This window comes from Trichogramma pretiosum, unplaced genomic scaffold, assembly GCF_000599845.2.
Source record: "Trichogramma pretiosum strain Unisexual culture from Peru unplaced genomic scaffold, Tpre_2.0 scaffold43, whole genome shotgun sequence".
Classification (NCBI taxonomy): Eukaryota; Metazoa; Arthropoda; class Insecta; order Hymenoptera; family Trichogrammatidae; genus Trichogramma; species Trichogramma pretiosum.
In genome coordinates, this window is record NW_019640864.1 from 773713 (window position 1) to 796688 (window position 22976).

Consider the following 22976-nt stretch of genomic DNA (forward strand, 5'->3'; position numbering starts at 1 on the left):
TAAACATAATAATATGCTTGGTATAAAAACTTATTTTCAACGTCAATTAAAACGAGAAATTTGTAGTTTTTCATAGTAAAGGAGAATTTATTTGGCCGGCAATCAATAATAATTAAAGAAACAAAAATTGAATCATATTTTTATTCATTTTTTTACTTTTATGTGAATTTGTTTTATTTTTTGCATAGTAATATTTAATTTTATATATTTGAATATATTTATTGTATTTTTTATTTTCTCTCACACTCGCTATTTTTAATATAACACAATATCATCACAATCTTGTGTAATAGAAAAAAATTCAACAACTATATAGTATTAAAAAGACTAGAGGGCTATTATAAACTTGATTTTTAATTTATGTTGAGGCACAACCTTGAATTTTTCTAGCAAAAAAGGACTCAAAAATAACTCGTTAGATTAGATTTTTTTCTTAAAACATTCAACGTCGTGACTCAACTTATTTTAAATACATAGTAGGATTTGAACACCATTCATTCATTGATTTTCATTCAGTATTTTGTACTCTTTTGATTGAGTTTTTCTTTATATTTTGCCAGAAACGCGCATTGCAGAATTTTAATTTATTTATCATCCGAGAACATTGTTTTCAATGGTATTTTATACTTTTTCGTGTATATATATATAATTTTACTTTACATTTAAGATGATGAAGACGGAAAATTTCTGACGCAATTATCTTTTATTTTTTTAATTACCGTATTTACATCGTTGTTATACGCTTTTGATATTATTTTAACAAGAAGAGTTTGTTTGAAAAATCAATTCAAAGAGAAATAATAGAAAGCATTTAAAGATCAAACGAATGGACGTAAAAAAAATTGTCAGTAGGATAAATCGATACTAATCACATTTATTCTTAAAATAAAATTTGGCATTTATCCCGGTCAAAATAGTATGTAAATTAACAATATATTACTTCGTTACGATAATTGAACTGAAAAAAGCAATAGCGCTAAAAACTCTATTATGTGATGTTGAAGTATTATTGTAATTGTACTACGATAAAAATTTATCCACGACATCGGCAATCACTTTCCAAGCCACTATATATAAATTACATACTAAGCTGAAATTTAGTAATATCGATTCAACAACGGTAAATGTCTCTTTGATTTTACATTAGTCACAGACTTTAAGTTTTTTTTCAACGATGCGAGTCGTGCATTTTCAAGTATTAATGTACATGCAATAAAATTCTCGTTTGGCGTACGATATTATACGAGAATATAACCTATCACGCTCTACAATACTTCGATCGTTTTTTCTCTAATGTTTCTTTTACAATGTAATCCATAACAGCACCCGTGTATTTTTACAAGTGAATTACTATTTCTATTATCCCCAACCTTTTATCTAATAATTATTTATCACTTTACATAAGACTATTATTTGTTTAATTTGAAATTCGTCTATACTATATAAAGCATAAATGAAGATATACATTTCAATATACTATTTTCATCGTTTTTCATTCACTCACAAGAATTACGTATTCTCCTGTGCCTGTTACGATAAAATCGCGCAGGGTTTTGTCTAAATAATTATTACTATCCCTTAGATATATATAATATACACAACAAATCTTTTGGAAATTCGTTATTTAAAATCGATTTTCGAGAAAATTATAATCTTATACTTTAAAAATTACGTTCGATTTTTCCTTTATGTAGTGTCATAACTATTATGATTACGTTTGAGTCTTTTTGAAAAAAAATGGTTACAGAATCGTAAGCAAACATGATTCTTTAAAGGTACATAGTAATTATTGTTGAGGAAAATCATTTTGGTACATAAAGGCTCGCAAATACCTACCTGTGTGAACTGTAAAAATATATATATTCGTTTCTCTTTGCAATATTAACAACTTTGCAGTTATAGATGTGTATCTGCTAAGGTCGAATAACATTTTTTCAATGTATCAAAAAAGACATTCCTTGTTTTAAACCGTAATTTACATTTAAAATTTTGGCGATATCTCAAAAGTACATACATATTTGTAGTATACGCTTAGATACATGTTAATTCATGATTGAAAAAAAAGAAAAAGCAACAATGAAAATACTTGTGTAGTTATTTTAAACTTTAGTCTAGAAGTTAGACTTGAACTTTCTCTTACTTACATATTCATTTTTTGTCATTGCAACAAACCTCAGACGCGCTTTTATATTTGGCAATTTATACAGGAACTATGCCAATTGTTCGATTTCTCTACTTTCCGCGACTGAGGTAATAATATAATACATCCTAATCACTCAAATCTTAAATTACTCATCCACAGACATTAAATAGTTCTTCACATCGTAGAAATATATAGATATACATTCATTTGTGGGAAATCTTTACAAGCTTTCAATGATTGCTAATTTTTTGTTTTAGTTTTGCTGCACTTTGGAAAATAATGCTACTCGTCTTCGGTATCGCCATCACTACTGTAGTCCTGCAAAGTCAAGGTCCTCGAAAAAGGTGCCTCATTCATTTGTCTACAGAATAAAACAATAATAACGCATAAATATAATAGGTAAGTATAAGAATGCATTAAAAAGAAGAGAATAGCTTGCTTCTTCTAGAGAACAAGACAAGAGAACAAAAAAGCATTACATCCAAGCATTATGTGACATCGTAATATTATTATCGATTCATCACTTTACTCACGCAAGTCTTCGATAATGGTTCAGCCATTCCTCGACCATCTGACCAACCAGCAATGGTCTTTTGTGCAATTTTTGCTGAGCAACGAGAATACCGCCTTCGGTCGTGCACACGTCCATCCACTGCTTCAAAATAGCCTCCTCGCGACCTAGCTCGGATTGAATGAGAAAATGTATGGGCAGGAGCTTGCGCTCACGATCCATCAGAGGCATAAAGGTCGTTTGAAGCTGCGTCACTGGACTGTTGCTTCCAGTAACGTTACTCGCAAGCGCCGGAATGCGAGACGAGTACGGCTCGATGGGCACGAGGGCTGAGAAATGGCCACGGGTGTAACCCAAGGCTATGGGCGAACGATGGCAAAACGTTGAGTCCCAAAAAAGTGGCAGGTAAACGCCTTCGAATCTTGCGTAACCTACGAATTGTTTCATGATGTCAAAGTTTGATTTTTACTTCAAAAAAAAAAAAAAAAAAACCAGGCTTACCGATATCTTCGCCGCGAAAACTCTTTACGTATTTGACGCCGTAAACGATGATTGGTCGTCGCAGTATGTGAGCCAGAACGAAAACGTGCAACTGCTCAAGCGCACTCCCTGGTTGAGCAGCAGTGGATAATAGGTTCTCCCAATCATCCTGCCATTGGGTCTCTTCGAGAGTAAAATCTAATAGTAAGGAAGCCTGCGATGCTTCATACTCTCTCCAACGAGGATAAAAACTGTTCATAGAAAGAGGCAATGAATAAAAATGAATTTTTTAAATGCATTCGATCATCGAGTACTTACAGTGTACCAGCTTGCTGAAGACTGTCAGCCAGCGCCCGTCTCAGTGCGTTATCGCGATCAAAGACACCCCAAGTGGCTTGCATCGCTGAGTCGAGCAGGCAGTCGCCAGCCGAGCGATTCCAGAGTGCGTGCAACCGGCTACCAAGACGTTCCGTTATTTCTAATGACCAGTTCAAAGCCGCGGGCTCATTGCCTGCGCCTTCGAGTTGGTTCTGCGCTTCGCGGTCCAGTAGCTCTTCTAGCAATTGCTCTTGAACCACGGCAGGAAGTTCTTCGATCTAATGAAAAGATGAAGTTATTCTCGAAATCAAGTAAAACATAAAGCTTAGTAAAAGATGTACTCGATTCACACTAACCTCAGCAGGAAGGGCAAAAGTTGGCATCTCAGTTACAAAATAGCACTGAAATGGTCCTTTTCTGATTCGTAAACTGTTCGTGACGTGTCTTCTGATCTGAGCAGCTAGATCGGGAGCGACGTAACTTGGAACTCGTTTGGGTCCGGTACCGGAGCTTTCGATTTGTGCTAAGAGTGTTGCTAAAATATCTTCTCTCTTAAATCTAGAAGAAAAATAATGCATAATTATAAATTTATTCTATGTATTTTTGCATATAATAGCCGCTAATCCAAAAACATATTCGTTTCGCGGCAATAAGTCATTTAAAAGCTCGTCTTGGGGATTTTGTAGGTCAATGCTTCGTTAACTGGAGAGACGCCAGAGATCTAACCGTTGCAATATTCGTGAGAAACCTTGACGCTCGGCGCACACATGCTTCTTGCACTTTCGCTCGACCGTAGAAACAGATACTCGCGATCGCCATTTTATACAAATATAAATTCAGCATGTATCTCGCGCGTCGCGAAAATATTTTTGGGGATAGACGATCGATGCGTTTTTCGTGTCCTGCTTAGGCTTACCTAATAGCTAAATGAACTAGTGTGTGTCCCACATCAAAAGCACTGCTTCGATTGAGTAGCAAAACCTCGGAATGCGTTAATGAACGCCTCGGATCTCCCCCGCTGGCCAAGTAAGTTACCACCGGTGTACTGTCGTCGTCGACGACTCCCAAACACGCGTTTAACCAGCACCAGTCGATGTGTTTTTTCATTTGCTTCAGCCTGCGTTCGTGATCGTAATTGTTCGGTGACTGTGGAATAAGTTCGTTACGACTATCGGATCGCAACGAACTCCTGATAAAACAATATTTCAAGTCCATTCAAGATTCTTCTTAAATTTCATTCGTCGACAAGAAGTACTTACCGCCTTGCACTAGCATTTTCGTCCTTTTGGGCTTGATGAATGTAAGGCGTATGTGGTGGCGAGGGCAAGCCCCGTACTTCGTGATATTCGGGACTCGGCAGAATAAGATTGCTCGCGTTATTTCGCTCTTGTTGTTGCGACTGCACATTGTGACGTTCTCGCTGATGACCACACATAATACATTTTGTTGACCTAGGCCAATTTTCGTACGTACACTCTGAGCAAGACCATTTCTCTACCAATTGCCCTTCTGGGTTGAGCTGCTGTTGCTGATTATTTTGATTTTTTGGGCTTGTGTTAGCCTGAAAAAGAAGCGTGCCATCATTGTCAAGTTAACGATAATCATATTTGATAATAACGATGAATTACTGAATTCGGCTGCGGAGGTGGATCTCCGAGCCTCAATGGCTCTAAAGACTCGTGCAGATGTGACGCAGTCGATTGCCGATTGTGTTTTGGAGTCATTTGCGGTCGAGACTCGGAGCATTGAACGCAACGCGTTGTGTTTTGATAATTTAAATATGTGCATACCTCGCAATACCATTTACCAGCTGAAGGAACGTTCTGGCTGTAGTTTTCATGACCTGGATAAAGAAAATTTGTTATCAATACGTGTTTTATTTAAATTTAAAAAGTCTCGTTTGTTTGCGTGGAACATCGACTAAAAATGAAAGTACAGCGCATTAACAAAAAGGAAAAAAAAAAAAGAATAAAAAACGTCGGAAAGCGTATAGTGAGTGTATCTAATGATGCAAGTCTAGTATTTGTACATAGGTAACATTCTCCAGATGAGCGCATACTTTCACGGGCAATTTAGTTCGATTTTATTGCCTTTTTTTACTTTCTCTAATAGTAAGTTATCAAGAATCTTGAAGTGAAACTCACAAATGTGCGTGCTTTTATAATCAAATTTTTGAGCTATTGTTATTGATGTGTAATTTAAAGCAATTATTTAAAGGTATTTAAAAGTATTTTAAAATGTGAAATTACCTAAATTATAGGATTCAGTTTCTGGTAGTGTTATGACTGGACCAGAAGCTGCATTAGAACCACAGCGTTGTGGACTTGGTTCCCTGAGCCGGTAAATGTCTTCTCCAAATAAAGGTTTGACACCCCTGCACATGGTGCATTTCATTGATGAAGGATAGTTTTTATATGTACAGTATTCACAGGTCCACTTTGACTCTGCATCCTCACCATGGTTATTACTCATTTTTTTAAAGATGTTTTTGCTTGCAAGCTACTTTTATCTCTATAATCTGTTGATTAAAATTGAAAATGAGTTATAGAAACTCAAATTAAAAAAAAAAATTTCTTCAATTTATATACCTTCAAATTGTTCCAGAAATTCCAAAACAACTTTTAGATTATAAAGGTAACGTCTTCTTGTATCTCTCTCCACTGTATCAAAATTATTTATTTTATGTTTTGCCTTTTGACTCTGTGAGTTTTTGGCTTGGTCTGTAGCTTGAATACTTTGAGCAAAGTTTTACTACTGGTAGTGCTTTGATCTCAAATGTATGATTATATAATGAAACTAGCATCATGGGACAGTAGCTGGATGGATGAATATCATGATGAAATTAATTACATATGTTATAGAGGTCATCAGCAATGATATCTGCAAAACAAAATATGATTATAGATATTACTTTTTAAACAATTAACTTTAGTTAGAAAGCAAAAAAAAGTAAATTAAATTTTTACTACAATAGAGCCCTTGTAATAAAATTCATGAATAAGGTCAATGTACCTGGTGTAAAAATCAAAGCACAGGAATCCATAAAGATTGGCAACAACATACAAGGTGAGACTGAACAGGGCAAAAAGTCCTTGCTTTTGAGAATATTGGTATTGCAAGGCAAGAGTGGTGTACAGCTATATCCTTGACAAGTCACTGGAAACGAAATGAAATGAAGCATGAGAATCCAAGTGCAGGACTTGACATCGATTGTCATTATCCGTGGGTAATTGGAAATAGCATCTGCGGTCTTTCAATATAAATTCGCGCACCCCATTTACTCAAGTACGCGGAATATCCGGACGATTTACCTATATATATATATAGACGACTTGTGTATTCAATGCGGAGCGAGAGCGTAGTAGCATATAAATCCAAAGCGCGTTAATGATCATAGACTCGCGAGATGAATTCAATTACAATAACGAACGAGGTGCTGATCATCATCAAAGGCCGAACGTGTATGTGCATAACCCAGTTACTTAAATTACCAATCCTCGAGTCGAGTCATTGATTCACCGATACATACACACGCTGTAATAATACTCGCGCGAGCTCGCATCGTCAAAATACGACGATAGCAACATCACAATGGTCCGCGCGCCGTTATTACAAAGCAACGGCGTGCCTCGGTGTGCCTACCTATATAATGTGTTGAAGTTAACGCAATGAGCACACAGCATCTCTCTCTCTCTCTCTCTCGCGACGACGTCATCGAGGGGGGCCCTCTCATTTTGAAAAACAAACAGTAAACGTTTCGCGCGCCTATATATTGTACCTATTGTCGCGGCACGAAACGGTTGTCATCCGCGCTCGAACGATTCTTCGAGGTATACAGGTATATTATATGCACATGTCCACAACTGTGCATCGCTACGTTATATAGGTACGCCACAACATATAAGAGAAAAGTCGCGCAGTCCTTATAGACTCGATGTTATATCGCGTGTTGTGCATGCACATATATAGAGGTATCGCTCGTGGTGCGCTTATAGGCATGAAGCACAACACAGGCACGGTTGACTCGAACCGAGTAGCAGAGACAGGCACAGGAGAGAAGAGACATACAGTGCCTCCCACCTCAAATTTGCACGCACACACATGCACACGATCGCAAACTCGAAGCACACTCACTGACACGCTCGTACACGCACACACACGCACACACACATGCACAATCTTGGATGGTAGCTTGGCAGACGCGTATTTACGTGTTATTATATACATAAAAGAGAGATCCCGTACGATAGCAGAGTGATTTATAAGCGATGCACAATTAAAAACTCACTATATTTTTACGCGTTTTCCTTATGCACGAAGAGCCTCGCGCTTCGAGTATAACGAAGTAGCAGCAGGCGAGGTGATACTCGTGCCTCGATAGGTATGGCAGCAATGTTATGATGTTTCTATTTGGTTTAATGACTTTTAGTGGCACTGTGTGTGTACAATAAGCACCTCGCGAAACTCTCCTACTCTGCATGTACACGGACACACATCTACGAACACACAAACACACACATAAGTCTATAGCGTCGCTGAGTATTTACAGCAACAACACTCGCACGTTACATGCTCACTGCTGACAACTGTACATATACATTTTGCACTCTTCTCTCCTCTGCTTGTGTGCTCGAGAGCACAATTCTTATGCTATACGCTATTGCGATTATATACCTATATCGTGCACGATGCACTCACACACACACGCACACTTGCATACATGCAGCCGTGCACTCGCATACACACGTATGTAGCAGCTATATTAGTGATATACGTACACGTTATTGTGTTGTCCGAACGGCGTATTGACTCTCGTGTTGTATACGATTTTACAAAAAAATCGGAGCAGCGTAGCGTAGATGTCTTACTTCTTGACTCACGAATCGATTTATTTATGTGTTGAATTATTATTATGTGTTAAACGTAGGACAGAGTTATGCATAAGAAAAAAAAAATAAAAACGTCGCGATTACTACGAGCCGCAGTGTCGATAATGGCTCGTGCTTTGGTATTGATGGCTCGACACGGGCATCTCTGTCAGCATGAGCAGTAGCAGCATTCGCGGCAGCAGCAGCATCATCGTCGTCGTCGATCGTGTGCGTGCGCGCCGTCAACAATAATAAGCTACCGTCCTTGTTAGCTCATTACTGCTTCGTTTTTTTTCCTTCTCTCTCTATTAATCGGACTTTCTTTCCTTCTTCACCTAAATATATAATTGTTCGTATGCACTTTCGTTCTGCACCTGGATACGGGCATCGAGCGCGAAAGTCCGAGTGCGCAATGTTTGCTCATGAGCAGAACCAGCAACAGCAGAAGCTCTAGCTCTCAGCGTGCGAGAGCCTGTTTCTGGGATACAACATTAGCGACGACTCGACGACACACGCGCGACACACACACAAACATGACACTCACGAACACACTCGCAGCAGCAGCACAGAGCATTCGATAATGCGTAAAATGTTATTTATAATATATAGTATATTTGTTCGTATTACGCGCACATAGCAAAGATTCGCGTGTGCACGACAGACAGAGCAGCCACTTTTTATATATATTATAATTCCTAAATATAAAACACGGCACTACAACTACGACGACGACGACGACGACGACGACGACGACTTCGCTATTCTCTCCGCTGCAGAGAATCTGCAGGCCCGCAGCACTGCACTGCACACACTGCGATGATGGCTGCGCGCGAAAGGTTGTACAGAGGCATGGAGGAGAAAAAATTTCACCGAAAGCTGCTGCTGCTGCTGCCACTGCAACTATATTGCATTGCATATATCTGTATATATGTAGTGTATATCGGACGAAACCGCAACAGAGGCGGTGGAGGGGATGAAATTTTGCGCGCACGCGTTGCTCGCGTCATGTGTGCAAGCAGAAAGCGGCGGCCAACTGACAGGCGAAACGTAGAAGATTCTTTTTATCGAACGAGGTTGATAACGTTGAAAGTATACAGATAGCAGCGTATTTGAACAGGATTTTCGAAATTTTTACCTCAAGTTGTGTTATCGCGACTTTATTTTATAATATAATTATTAAATGACTCCGAGAGCGGTACCTTTATTTTGCCATCGTTCGTGCACGTGACCGGCGATCGAAACCGTCGACACGTTTGTTGGATCGATTTCCGTGTTCGAATCGAATTGTATTTTTAGATAAAAAACAAATCATGCGTTGCGCGACAAACCTTGCGATTTTTTAATTATATCTGTATGTCCCCGATGCTCGTTCCATCAATCTCGCAACAATTTTTGAACTGAAAACCACTGAACTTAAACTTTTTGAACTTTTAATATAAATTAATATAAATGATTGGATTATTTTTCGAATTACGATGAAAAAATTATTGTAAATAAAAATTCTATTGTTAGCAAAATTTTGTTCTCACAAACCTGAGAGTTTTAATTTACCATTGACGTGTCCCCTACACATTCCGAATTCGTAAAATACCTAGCAGACGAAAATTACCGGTTCGTTTTTTCGAGATTCTAAGACCCTCGTGTCATACAGACTGAACATTGATAAAAGAAGAAAAAGCAGACGAAATTTCGTTGACTGAAAAATAATAAACGTGATCAAATCCAGACGGGTGTGTGTAAATATTGTAATTGATGATAAATTTATTATCAAGACAGGTTAACCGTGATCATGACAGTCTAACAAATAATTTATCTTTAAAAATAATATCAAATTCTATCTTTTATATATTATGTATTACATTCGTGATAGATACATGAATAAATCTCAGGCCAACGGCCAAATAAACGAGCCGATAGACTTTTACCCTTGACACTTGACATACGTAAATGAAATATGTGTTGCTTACTTTTGGTTTCAATTAACAATTTACAATGATAATGTTGATTTATCTGATGACTATTTATTGCTGATCTTTGATTAAAAATGTTTTCAAATAATATCTAATAAATATATTTTCAAACAATGAATCTACATTACTAAAGTAAAACATCTGTTTTATCTTGTTACACTTTCAAGTGTATTTTAAGATTATTTACTGTACTTTATCTAAACTGCTTACAATTACACTCACATTTTTAATATCGTTATCTCACAGGTATACTCAGAGATGAATTGAGGATGTTGGTACTGATACACTGCACTCAGTAATCTTTGTCAGTCAAGGCCCAATTGTCATTGGAGTAAGGAATAAATATCAAGAAATTATTCAGTAATTTTTAATTTTTCAAGATGATGAGACCAAACATTACTATTCTGTATGGCAGTGAGACCGGAACTGCACAAGACATTGCTGAGCAGATTTGGAAGCGTTCCAAAAGGTTACATTTTTTAGTTTGTTTATATATACATGACTTGGTTTAACTGTCATTGTTTAAATTCACCAACTAACCTCACGAGACAGTAGCAAACTAGAAAAGTTTATTTAATCTTGCGCTCTGACTGCATTTTCTCAAACCTTATTAAAATATTCATATAAAATGACTTTATTCTAATTTAAAAATTGTTCTAACTAATATTCCAAATGATTTATTATTGAAAAATGTATTCCAGATATGGTTTAAAGAGCACTGTTGATGCCATGGATGATTACAATATTGGAAGGCTTGAAAATGACAACGTCCTATTGGCTGTTGTCTCTACTGCTGGACAAGGAGATATGCCAATGAATATGAAGAATTTTTGGAGATTTTTGCTACGTAAAAGTCTTCCAAATAATCTATTAAGTCATTTAAAATATTCAGTATTGGGACTTGGAGATAGTTCTTTTGAAAAATTTAATTTTGCTGCTAAGAAATTAAACAAACGATTGGGACAACTTGGTGCTACAGAAATTGTTCCAATTGGCTTGGCTGACGATCAACATGATTTAGGTATTGATGCCGTATTTGGTACTTGGTTAGATGGAGTTTTCAATGAAATAGCTCAGCGATATGGTATTCCAAAAGAAAATATAATAGGAGAAAATGAAATCATTCAAAAATTTAACATCAATATTTTAGAAAATGAGAAAATTTTAACCGATACAAAAAAGGATATTTATCTCTATGAAGCACAAACAAATAAATTACTCATTCCTAGTCAAGTTATCGAAAATATAAGGACAACCACTCCTAATCATTTTCAAGATGTAAGACTGATAAAATTTAAAGTTCCTGAAATTAACTATTCCCCCGGTGATGTTTTGTACATAAAAGCAAAAAATTCTGATGAACAAGTAAATAAATTCTTCAAAGTTTTAAAAAATAATGGTGTCGACATAGATCAAGATGTTGTCTTGCATATTGAAGAAAAAGAAATAAAAGTGCCCTTAGTTCTACAGCAAAAATTGAGTTTGAAACAAATCGCTCAGCAGTATTGGGATTTGAATGTTAAACCAAAGCGATCGGCCTTGCACACTCTTTCCATGATAAGTGAAAATGAGTTAGAAAAGGAAAAATTATTAGAATTCACAACTGCAGAAGGTCAAGAAGAGTTATATAATTATATAAATAGACCCAGAAGAAATATAATCGAAGTTTTAAACGATTTTCCTCACACAACAGCCAAGTTGAATCTGAAATTGCTATTTGAAATTATGACCCCTATTAAACCACGAGCATATAGCATAGCATCAAGTTTAAAACATACTAAAAATGAATTACATTTATTGGTAGCAGTGACTACTTACAAAACGAAATTGGTAGAACCTAGATTTGGATTATGCTCGACCTGGCTGGCCACTTTAAAGCCAGAGGATGAAGTTGTATTTTGGACTGTAAAAGGGACCTTCAAATTTGACTACACTAAACCGATGATCATTGTAGGACCTGGAACTGGCATATCTCCATTCAGATCATTATTACTTGACAAAGCTGCCGTGGACGGTGATTTGAGTTCATGCCTTTTATTCTTTGGCTGTAGAAACGAAAAACATGATTATCATTGCAAAGAAGATTTTGAAATTTTAGTAGAAAAACACAAATTAAAACTATTTTGTGCCTTCTCTAGAGATCAACCTGATAAAATGTAAGTTTTAAATTTATTGAATTTTTAATAATCTATTCTGATTTTGAATGAACTCATCAGCATAAAATTACTTGTTCATTGATTATATAACTTTATATTTTTCAGATACGTTCAACACATTATCAAACAACAAAAGCAGTTATGCTGGGATTTCTTACAAAAAGATGGTAATATCTACCTTGCAGGCAGTTGTAAAAATATGCCCAATGCTGTAAGGGAGGAATTTGTAAATGTTGCAAAGGATTGTGGAGGAATGAATGACGAAGAAGCTGAAAACTATATTAGAAATTTAGAAAAATCTTGGAAGTATCAGGTAGAAACCTGGTGAACTTTCATCTACTTTTTAAAATAATTTTTAATAGAATTGTAAATGAGATATTTATTTTGACGTTAAAAAAAAAAAATAAATAAATTAACATTAAAATAAATTTTAAATTATTAGTCCCTATGTTTTTTTGAACTGATAATAAATTTTATCGACGATTAAATCGATTCATTTCGGATTCTCGATGAAATTCGCATGTATTTAGAGACTACAATTAAAAACTCATTTTTCGTTTGTAATTACTGTGAGATAATTAAATCGATTAAAATCTGGAGCAAGTGAAAAACTCACACTGATTAAATTGCTTTTATTAAATTTTTAATAGTAAGTGCTTCATTCTTTCAGAATGATTCATTATGTGGCATCAAGAGACGTTTGTGTACGACATTGTCGGCGTTAAATGAAGACCAATTCTATATTCTATCAATTCTATTAATTCTAGGATAGGCGCGCAGAACATAACGAGTAAGCAAACGTTTGCTGTTCACATGCGTATAAGCCAATTGCAGCACCGGTTGCATCTATGTAAAATCAATCTCGATGTAATCTATGTACGTAAGCGAAGTGGGAGAGACATCTCGGACGAAGTGCATCATGCATTCAAATAGCCGCCGCACGTCCCTGAGGGCTGCTTTACACATGCGTGCAACTTGCAGTCCGCAGTGCGAGGATGCGTAAACGAGGCTGCCAACGTAGAAAAATCGAACCCGAATATTTACGAAGGATGAGTCCATAAGTTCAACTGATTGTATTCTTTCGGAGTTGGCAGCTTCGCTTACGCGTCCTCGCACTGCGTTGCAAAACGGCATGCATTTTTAACTATATATAGAGATGCTCTCGAGGAAGTCAGGCAGCGTTTGCGCAACGCAACAGACCAAAATCTGTATGTTATAGCCTTTCCGTTTTAAAAGGAGGGAGTAAACGAACGAATCAATTTATTCTCGCTTTATATATAGAACGACTTGTCGAGGGCGTGTAAGCGTGTGTGAGTAGCAAGTAAAGTAAGTACGCCACACACTCACGCACACAAACGAGCGTGTCACACTTACATATCGCCGGCGACCACCACGACTCGCAGACTCACGGTACTATAAGCTGCTGTGCTGCTGCTGAAGCATTTTACTTTCTAACCAATAAACCGCATTTTTACACATCGAGCGATCGTCGGCCCACCAGTGCGATTGTGGACGACAATCCGCGAGCGTCTCGCACCCGTTTCGAGTGCCTAACCTCATCGTTGTACACAATAATTGTGCACAGTTTCGCAAGCGACTGTCGCATCGATAATGTTGTTTTGAAAACAGTGCAGAAACATTTTTTTTTACTCGTAGTGTTGCCAGTGAAGGAGGTGACTCTCGGCCGTGTGCATTCGTTACACGCGCAGGAAAATAATTACATTACATAAGTATAACTCGAAGGTTATACAGACTTCGTTAAACCTTTTTTTTGGGGGGTGCCATTGTGATCATTTGGTAGTTTATTTTTTTTCCTTCGTTGGAACGGTAAAAGTACAAAGTAAAAAATGGCAGGCAGTTACACGAAAAAGGAATTCGGCCTTGGGCCAGAGGAGCAAACGTTGCTGAAGGATTCGAACGGAACGAGGATCGTCCCAAAGGGTAAGAAACAAAAAAAATTTGTTATAACTGTTGAATTACTTGCATGCTCTGCCCGATGTCTCTCCCCACATGGCCGGAGTTTGTTTATTTGCTCTAGATAAGGGCACTGACCTATGCTTGTATATCAAACTGCACTATTTCTGTTGTTCGCTTTCTGCTTTTAGCTTTTTTAATCATTCTGTGCTTTTAAACACCAATTCGTTTATGCTTTAATTAAAGTAAAATCCTATTATACTTTTTAAAAATTTTTTGTGAAACAATTATAGTAGTGATTGGAATGAACGTTTTAAATGAGAATTTCAATCTCAAGTATTTTTTGTGATGCAGATCTTTTAACCAATAATTGCTTTGCTTTCAGCAGATAATTGTAATAGATTTGATAAGCGCTTGAGTACATCAAATTGGTTTCATTTTTTGTTTTTGCTATATCATGCTCATGTTAATTGAGTTAAAAAATTGTAATTATATAATTGAATAAGAGTTATGAACAATTTTCCCTCAATTGATGAATGAAAATGATATTTTTTTATTACTCTATAAATTGATTGTGTTCATTTTTTAATTTTATTCATGTTTTTATGCTATTCTTCAAATTAAAGCCATTTACTGATATTCAAATAATCTTTTAAGAGTTCGCCGTACCCTATCTTTATTTCTCTCTTTACTTTGGTTGCTGAAGCAGCATCCACGAGTAGCAAGAGTACAACCCCCCTCTATTGTAGCTTGTATGATACGTATAGACTATATACATCTACACAGTCTATAATTTTTATGCCCTACTTGTGATGCACTTCCAGCTTGTGCACTTAACCATTGAAGCTAACTGTATTATATATCCTTTTTTCTTTGTATGAACTATACTGTAATGCCTACTTCTACTAATTCTTTTAAACTTTCTACTCCACTCATCTCCAAGTTATTCATACTTCTTGAAATAAAATGTCAGAGTACTTCCAATGAAGAATATCAAAATATAGTCATTGTCATTTAACGCAAAACTCAACATGACGTTTATATAAAAAGAAATCGAAACGGAAAATATTTTTCCAAGCCGCAGGCGTGTACATACAATACATATATGTATCTGTCAATTGTATCGCGTCTCCTCTTATCTCTTTGCGGCTGTGCTCTTGTTTTCATTGTGTGCCTCGTGCGAGATCCGACATCACATACTTAATTTACAACTTGTAGAAGTGATTTTCGTCGCTCGAATAAAACGGCATCGTTTTACTGTACGAACGATAACGAGTGCAAATTCTTTTTTTTTTCTTGCTCCTCCGCTTGTGCAACACAGCGTGTATCGCGCGATTATTTACGTGTTTATGCACCATATAAATGCACAATAATCTCTCCGAGCGCGCAAGCGATTTGTAACGTGAGAACCTTTGACTCGCTCGGAAAAAGCTCCTCACGCTCTGAGTAGCTGCCGAGAGAGTAGAATCGCGAGCGCGCGCGTCAAGCGATATTTGTCAATTGAGCAGCATTGTTGTGAGGCATTTCTTGCGGCCAAGATGATGACTAATCAGTTTTTCGGACCGTTGCACATGTATAATAAAAACGGCCTCGGGCGAACGCCGTTTGATATTTAATTGCGAGGGAGGCAGCAGTGAGAAAGAGATCCAGATCGAGCGCCGGAGAGCTTAATTGCGGCATGCGACATTTTTTTTCGTTCTCAATTCTATAAAGACGAGCAAGAGACGTCGACGACGACGACGACTCGTTCTACGATTGATGATTCAACGATCATTAGAAATATGCTCTATCGAGGATCGCGTAGATATATAGTTGTAATTGAGAATTCGACAAGTACTGAGAATCGTGGCCCGCAGATAAGAGGGGCAGATAATCATTTCGGCGGAATATCTTTCGATAAGGGACTTGTTTAATTCTCCGGCGGAAAATAATAAACTAACACATTATACTCACAAATACTCGAAAAAAGGCGTGGCTAACTTGCAAACTGATTTTGCTCTTGCGAATTTTCTAATCAATGGCTTCTTAGACTAATTTTTATACTACATGTGGACTTGGTCGACTTGGACCACGTGGCGGTGGCCGGCGGCCTATCGAGGAATGTCAAAGTCTCTAAAAAAAACATTACTCATAAAAGAAAAAAAAGCGAAGCAAGAAGGCTCATGATTTAATTCAATCACTTGTCTATATTCTGTTTTTTCAGAGAAGCAAGTAAACTTGCGCTACAATACTTTTAACTCAGAGGATGAGTACGGTAACTAGTTTACTTTTTACTCTTCAAAAGCGATACTAAAAAAGCGCCAGATAAACTGCAAACCTATTTCGAGCTTTTGCGAGAGTAGATGGTTATAACGCGATGTACCGTGCACGCGTTGGACTATATGAATTCGTCCCTTATCACTCGCGAGAGACTGATGATTCTTTAAATAGACATCAGTATTTTCAGATACGCTTGCAGCACGTGCTCGTTTATACCGTCTACTCTGACGTAAGAGCGCCCCTAATTTAGATGGCTCTCTCGCTCACTTCTCGCCCAGGCTTGAGGGGATAATGACATTAATTTTAACTTTATAAAATCTTCACAGCTATACTCGCAATAATAATCTCATTAATATAGATCGCCACGTAATTTTCATCGCTTCTACATTTTTTTTCCTTTCATCTTTTTACACGCGATAGAGTTGGAAAAAATCATTTGAAAAATGTCGCTTCGTATACGAATCGCCACGTGCACGCGCGGTTGATCTCGACACATCAACGATTTATAAGTGCTACCTAAGCGATTTTTCACTCTAGCGCTTCGCGTGAGTGCATTTCAGCCTGTGCAGAGACAGTGGCCGGTAGCCAACTACACACAAATCTAACGTTGAAATATCAAATCTATACAGCTATCTGTGTTATTAATTTCCGAGATAACGACGCGTAGGCGAGTGCTTATGAATTGTACACAAGTTGGAGTAAATATGTGTACGATTATTATGTTTCATTAAGCTTTTTTCTCATACTTGGACAAATTTACTTGGTCGATAACGTTTTGGACGATTGATAATGTCGCGAACCATTAAATACCAATTGCCTTCGTCTCCGCATCTCGGCCGAAAACGTCGAACTTAACACCGTAGGCTGAAAATTTGATCGGATACGCTTTTCAATGTTTAATCGAGGCCGGATCAAACAAATAATAAATACGAGCAAACGAAGCTAACGCGAGCAAGTTATTTAATCTGATGACCGATCTTATCGAGAAATCCTATCCTCCTACTGTTTCAATTTTTTCTTCTCACTTTATAATCGAATAGTAGTCGGTACGGCACGAACGAGAGCCCCGAGCAAGCACGTGGTAGTAGTGTCGTCGATGCACATACTAAGTAGCGACTCATCACATGTTAATTATTACGATTTTGGGAGGTGTGGCCAGAGTATCGTGTAACACAATTAATCAAATATTTTGAAACGCCGTGTAATTAGTTTCCCGTGTCTGGTTTATGGTAATAGCCCTCGTTGTCTTTACAACTTAATGGTATTTACTATCTCGTGGAGTTGTATTAGAGTGTCGGCTGTTGCTGCTGCTGCTGCTGCTGCTGCTACTACTGCTGCTCGGGTGTGTGTGTCTCGTGTGCGTACGAGCCTCTCGACTCGTCGATTCATTCTTGTTTTCGATCTCAAGCCGAGTAGTAGTAGGCATACTACTACCTTGTATCAAAGGCGCGCGTGATCGCATTGAATAGGGACTTTGTGTGTGAGGACGTGCCTGCTGCACAGCATCATCGGAAGTTATCATGAGCCAGAAAGTCAACGGATACAACGGCATGGCCGGCAAAAAAGAAAAAGGTTCGTCGTCGTCGTCGCCGCGTTCGTCTCGCGCGATTTTTCATCATCTCCGAACACGTTGCATACCATTGTTGCTTTTTTTCTCTCTTCTGCTTTGCATGCTTTACTTGCCTTCCTCTCTCTCTCTCTCTCGCTCGCTACATATTATACATACTACTTACGCCGTGCCTGCTCCTTATTTCCTCGGCGTAATGTATAATATTTCTTCTGGTCAGCGCGCGTGCATCGACCGCGAGGGTAGTTGCTGCAGCGCGAGAAAAGGAGAGAGAGGAGGGAAAATATCATATCGTGTGCACACGCACACCTTTGCTTGTATAGTGCATACCTATATATCTATATAAGCTACCGTATGTGTGTGTTGGCGTGTGTGAGCGAGACACGGAGATTTCAAATTCTTTTGCTTTCTTGTCTATACATAGGTGCAGAACCAGTTCGACTGTCTCCTGGCTGGGAAGGCACTGGCAAGACCGACGACGAGTTGAATTTCAAAAACGTCACCATGGATCAGGCGAACCTCGAGCTGAATCCGCCCAGAGACAGGTAATGTTGCATCGCTGAATTTTTTCAACCTTTTTGATGTTTTTGTTTTTTTTTTGTTTTCCCATTCTTATATTAAAAATACTTCAGGCGCGGTCGTGGCCGGTGGCCGATGTAATTGAGGAATTTTTCGCCGCTGCTGCTGCAGCTGCAGCTTTATGGGAAAGAGACACCGAGCGCGCGATACAGCGATTTTGCGCAGCTCCGTCAGCAGAATCATCGGCCTGTCTCTTTCTCTCTCTTTCTGGCTATCGTTATTTCACGCTCGCGTGCACTTTTTTGTCTTTTCCCTTCGGTGCAGTATATAATGCGGGGGAGGGAGAGAACGAAATTACGGAAAGAAACGAACTTGTCGTTTCCAATTTTCGCTTACAATACACCGATGATGATGATGACGACGACTCGGATCGAGGAAAAAGTATCATTGCGCTTGGACGATTGTACATTATCATTTTCTATCGGGGCGCTGTAAAAAAATCTTGAACAAACAACCGGTATATAGACGCAAGGCGACTATATCTCTTGACTTTTGTATAAACACGATTCGCGTCGTAGTGCGAATTCCGCAACCCAATCAAAACGCCCCTTTTTATTAAATTCAATCAATGCGTCTCTCCTGCCATGCGTATGGAATTTTTACGTTCATTCAAATAAGTCACCTCTGAATTCCCTCGTTATCGGTTTCAAAGACGTTCGGACAATGTCGTGCTCGCGGCCGATTAAGGTAGCTCAACGAGAAATGCAATCCTAGATTAGTATGATGGATAATAATTTTCTCTTTTTTTTCTTACTTCACAGATTAAACATTGTGATGTTCATCATGATTCTGCACGGTGTCGGTGCCTTGATGCCGTGGAACATGTTTATTTCCGCCCCTTCGGTTAGTTTTGCATCTACAATTTTTTTTCATTGATCAATACCCATCAAAATCATTTAATGTTTAATCTTTACTCTCGTTTTTAACAGTACTTCCAGGAACACAAACTGTCACCAAAATCCACTGGAGATAATTCGACACAAATGTATGTTGATTATTTTAGTAATGCAGTGACTTTCTCCGCCCAAGTGCCCAACGTCGTGTTCAACTGGTTGAACTTATTTTTACCTCTAGCGTTAGTATTGATTTTTAATTCATCTAAGTTTCTATGAGTTGTGTAAACGATGTTATAATTTTTCGTTAAATTTTTTCACTTGCAGCGGTAACTTGACGACCCGTATCGTCTATGGTATATTCGCTCAAGTCGTCGTATTTGTATTCACGATCGTATTAGCAATGATCGATAGCTCTTCTTGGGCTAATATATTCTTCTGGATCACAATGGGATCTGTTGTTATTTTGAACAGTAAGTTTACAATTTTTTTTTGTTTTTATGGCACGCTAACCTAAAAATCGCTACTTCGCCGCTACTTTTAGGCTTTTGTACCATAAAATATTGTATGCAACTGATACGGATATGCTTTTCCAACGAAACTCGTTACAGCACGAGCCTTCGGCTCGTGCTGCAACCCCTCGTTTCGCTGAAAAAGTATATCCGTACCCGTTGCATAAAGTACTATAAAAAAATTGATTACATATAATGCAATGGATCAATTTTTATTTCAGTCTCCAACGGAATCTATCAAAACTCCGTATTCGGTATGGCAGCTAAATTACCTGGTAAATACACTGGATGTGTTGTTCTTGGTTCGGTAAGTATCTCATGTTTGTTTTACATTTCAAACATTTTGTAAAATATCGATGTCAATAACCTTCATTGTTTCGTTCGTCCAATTTCTAGAACATCAGTGGAACCTTCACGTCCGTTATGATTCTCTTAACAACGTACTTCTCGCCATCTCCTCGCACGTCGGCTATTTATTACTTTATCACTGCGCTGTTTGTGCTGCTCGCCTGCTTTGACACGTACTTTGCACTGCCCATCAACCGATTCTACCGCTATCACGAGTACTTGCATGAAAAAGAGGCGTCTCAGAGAAAGACCAACCAACTCACCACTGGACGTCCTCCGTTGTGGGAAGTCTTCAAGCAATGCGCTCTGCAGTGCTTCAACGTTTGGTTCATCTTTTTCGTTACGCTCTCGGTGTTCCCGTCTGTCATGATGAAAGTCCAGTCTCCAAATTATGAAGTCGACTCACGTGAAGCGAATTACTTCACACTTCTGTTTTGTTTCCTGAATTTCAATGTCACGGCTATGATTGGAAGTTTTCTCGCTTCCATGTACAAATGGGTAAGTTTCGCTGCTATTCTTAAATTTTAATTCATCTATTACTATCATGTGTAATAATCTTTCTTCAATTTTCTACAGCCGAGTAAGAAGTACCTCATCGTTCCAGTTTTACTGCGAGTGGTATTTATCCCCCTTTTCCTTGTATGCCGCTACATGCCCAACAACAGAACCTTCATTTTCATTGAAAATGATTGGGCTTTCCTCTTCATTGGTGCACTCATGGGCCTGAGCAGTGGTTACTTCTCGTCCTGTGCCATGACATACTGTTCGACCACAGTCGAGCCGCGTTACGCGTCGACCGCCGGCATGTTTGGCGCTGCCTTCCTGGTAACCGGTGTCTTTAGCGGAATTCTCTTTTCATTCGCCATGCCCGTAATTGCTGGGCTCCTCGGCTAGATGGCAGTGACATTTTTTTCAAAATAATCAAAAGAAAAAAACAAAATCACCGAGCTTCGATTATAAATGTGTACGAGCGTAAGTTTGTGAACAATCAATCTGCTTCATCAAAGCAATTTGTTGTATATTGTTTGGCTTATCATCAAAATTACCAAACGTCTTCTGAAAAATATTTGATCCAAAGATGTTTTATCTTTCTGTTTGGATTTTGGACTGCTGATATGGAACTTTGTTTCTTTTCTTTTGATAAGATTAATGTGTGTAAATGAAAAAATTAGTTTAAGTCAATTTTTAATAAAATAACTCAGCCCTAATGGTAATGTTAATGCTTATTGTAAGCGATAAATGTTGCGCTTATCAATGTGTTGCAATTTTTATACTTTTAAGTTAAAAATTGAATGTTCATAATTATGTTGATTCTCGATCGCGCAAAACTCTAAACGATTGGCTTTATTTCATACTGACAAATACTGTGGAGCGCAGGTCGTTAAGATTTTATCAGTTTAAAATGGGTATACTATTTTAATGTATACGCATGAAATGTATCACTCATCCTTGTTTAAATGAATTGTAATTAAAATTTGGGCTTGACTGTCATTATAGAAATGCTAGATATCGATTAAAGCAGGGAATTTATAGTGTAATAATATTATATGAAATGTACACGTTGTTATACATTTTTATACTATCGTTTTCAATTATATAAATTTTGCAATTAGATGGCAATTGTATAGAAGTACAAGTGCACGAAATCTCGTTAATTTTATTCTCTGATTGGTAAGATGATTACTTAACTACCGCATTTTATCATATTCGTGTATACATAATGCAATCTCGCAATATGTGATTTTAAGATCACATGAAAATCGAATGTTTAGTATTTAAGTTGCGTAGTTATTCATTTTGTTATTAAACAATATTTACGACTTACAAAACCCACTAAGTGTTCTCTTTTATATTATTAATATCTATAATATTTATTATAAATTTAATTGTAAAGTAAACCTATTTTGAATTTGAAATATTTTGCGTTAAACAATATTTTCAAATTCAATACTTGCATTTTCTATTAACATGTAAAGCTGTCGTATTTAAATTTGTATTTTTATCTATTGGGTTTTTTTAATATCCTGAATAAAAATAACTATTAATACTGCGCGAATCGCTTCCAACAATTTTATGAAATATACTATAGTATTTTTAATATTGTATGATTTCTACGTTTTATATGCTATCGATAAATATATTATTGAAAAAAATACAAAAACTATTAATATTATTGTTAGTGAATTTTATTCAAATTATTTTAGAATTTTAAAGTATAATTTACAAAAAACGATACTTGACAATTAATTTTTAATCATGCTCCTTGACCGATTATGAATGAATTAATTTCCTGCTTGTAAAAATGGCTTGGTTGTACATAAAATTGGGTAAACAGAAATTATATACTCGATCTATGCCAATATTTTATGCATAAATTTGATTTATAATACTTTGTAGTTTTTCATTGAGTAAAGTCAGTGTATCAGATTCATTCAGAAACTCAAATTCTGTAAAATTTTTAAATTTCACGCAAAATGAACACTTACTTTAGTAATTTTACAATCTTTCACAATAAGCA

General features: G+C 37.2%; 2 protein-coding genes across 6 annotated transcripts; one reads left to right on the forward strand and one right to left on the reverse strand.

The window, feature by feature from the left end:
* Positions 1-741: 741 nt before the first annotated feature.
* On the reverse strand, positions 742-9192 carry LOC106649703 (ubiquitin thioesterase trabid). 3 transcript variants are annotated; one of them, XM_014367273.2, is made up of 12 exons: positions 8231-9192; positions 6465-6608; positions 6041-6332; positions 5702-5970; positions 5243-5295; positions 4712-5013; positions 4369-4641; positions 3809-4010; positions 3453-3730; positions 3156-3385; positions 2677-3085; positions 742-2504 (listed from the first exon to the last, which is right to left on the reverse strand). In XM_014367273.2, the coding sequence occupies exons 4-12, from the start codon at positions 5922-5924 to the stop codon at positions 2426-2428; spliced, it is 2049 nt and encodes a 682-aa protein (XP_014222759.1). In that variant the 5' UTR covers positions 5925-5970; positions 6041-6332; positions 6465-6608; positions 8231-9192; the 3' UTR covers positions 742-2425. The 3 variants fall into 3 exon arrangements, with proteins under 3 accessions (XP_014222759.1, XP_014222757.1, XP_014222758.1); XM_014367271.2 differs by having other exon boundaries at positions 5081-5295; XM_014367272.2 differs by lacking the exon at positions 8231-9192 and adding an exon at positions 7741-7880 and having other exon boundaries at positions 5081-5295.
* Positions 9193-9442: 250 nt separating this feature from the next.
* Positions 9443-22664, forward strand: LOC106649512 (NADPH-dependent diflavin oxidoreductase 1-like). Of its 3 annotated transcripts, XM_023457606.1 has the most exons (11): positions 9443-10050; positions 10537-10759; positions 10992-12446; positions 12552-12631; positions 18611-18731; positions 19527-19608; positions 19695-19840; positions 19926-20071; positions 20332-20417; positions 20507-20956; positions 21035-22664. In XM_023457606.1, the coding sequence occupies exons 2-11, from the start codon at positions 10671-10673 to the stop codon at positions 21350-21352; spliced, it is 2973 nt and encodes a 990-aa protein (XP_023313374.1). In that variant the 5' UTR covers positions 9443-10050; positions 10537-10670; the 3' UTR covers positions 21353-22664. The 3 variants fall into 3 exon arrangements, with proteins under 3 accessions (XP_023313374.1, XP_023313372.1, XP_023313373.1); XM_023457604.1 differs by lacking the exons at positions 9443-10050; positions 10537-10759; positions 10992-12446; positions 12552-12631 and adding an exon at positions 13697-14387; XM_023457605.1 differs by lacking the exons at positions 9443-10050; positions 10537-10759; positions 10992-12446; positions 12552-12631 and adding an exon at positions 17916-18191.
* Positions 22665-22976: the final 312 nt, after the last annotated feature.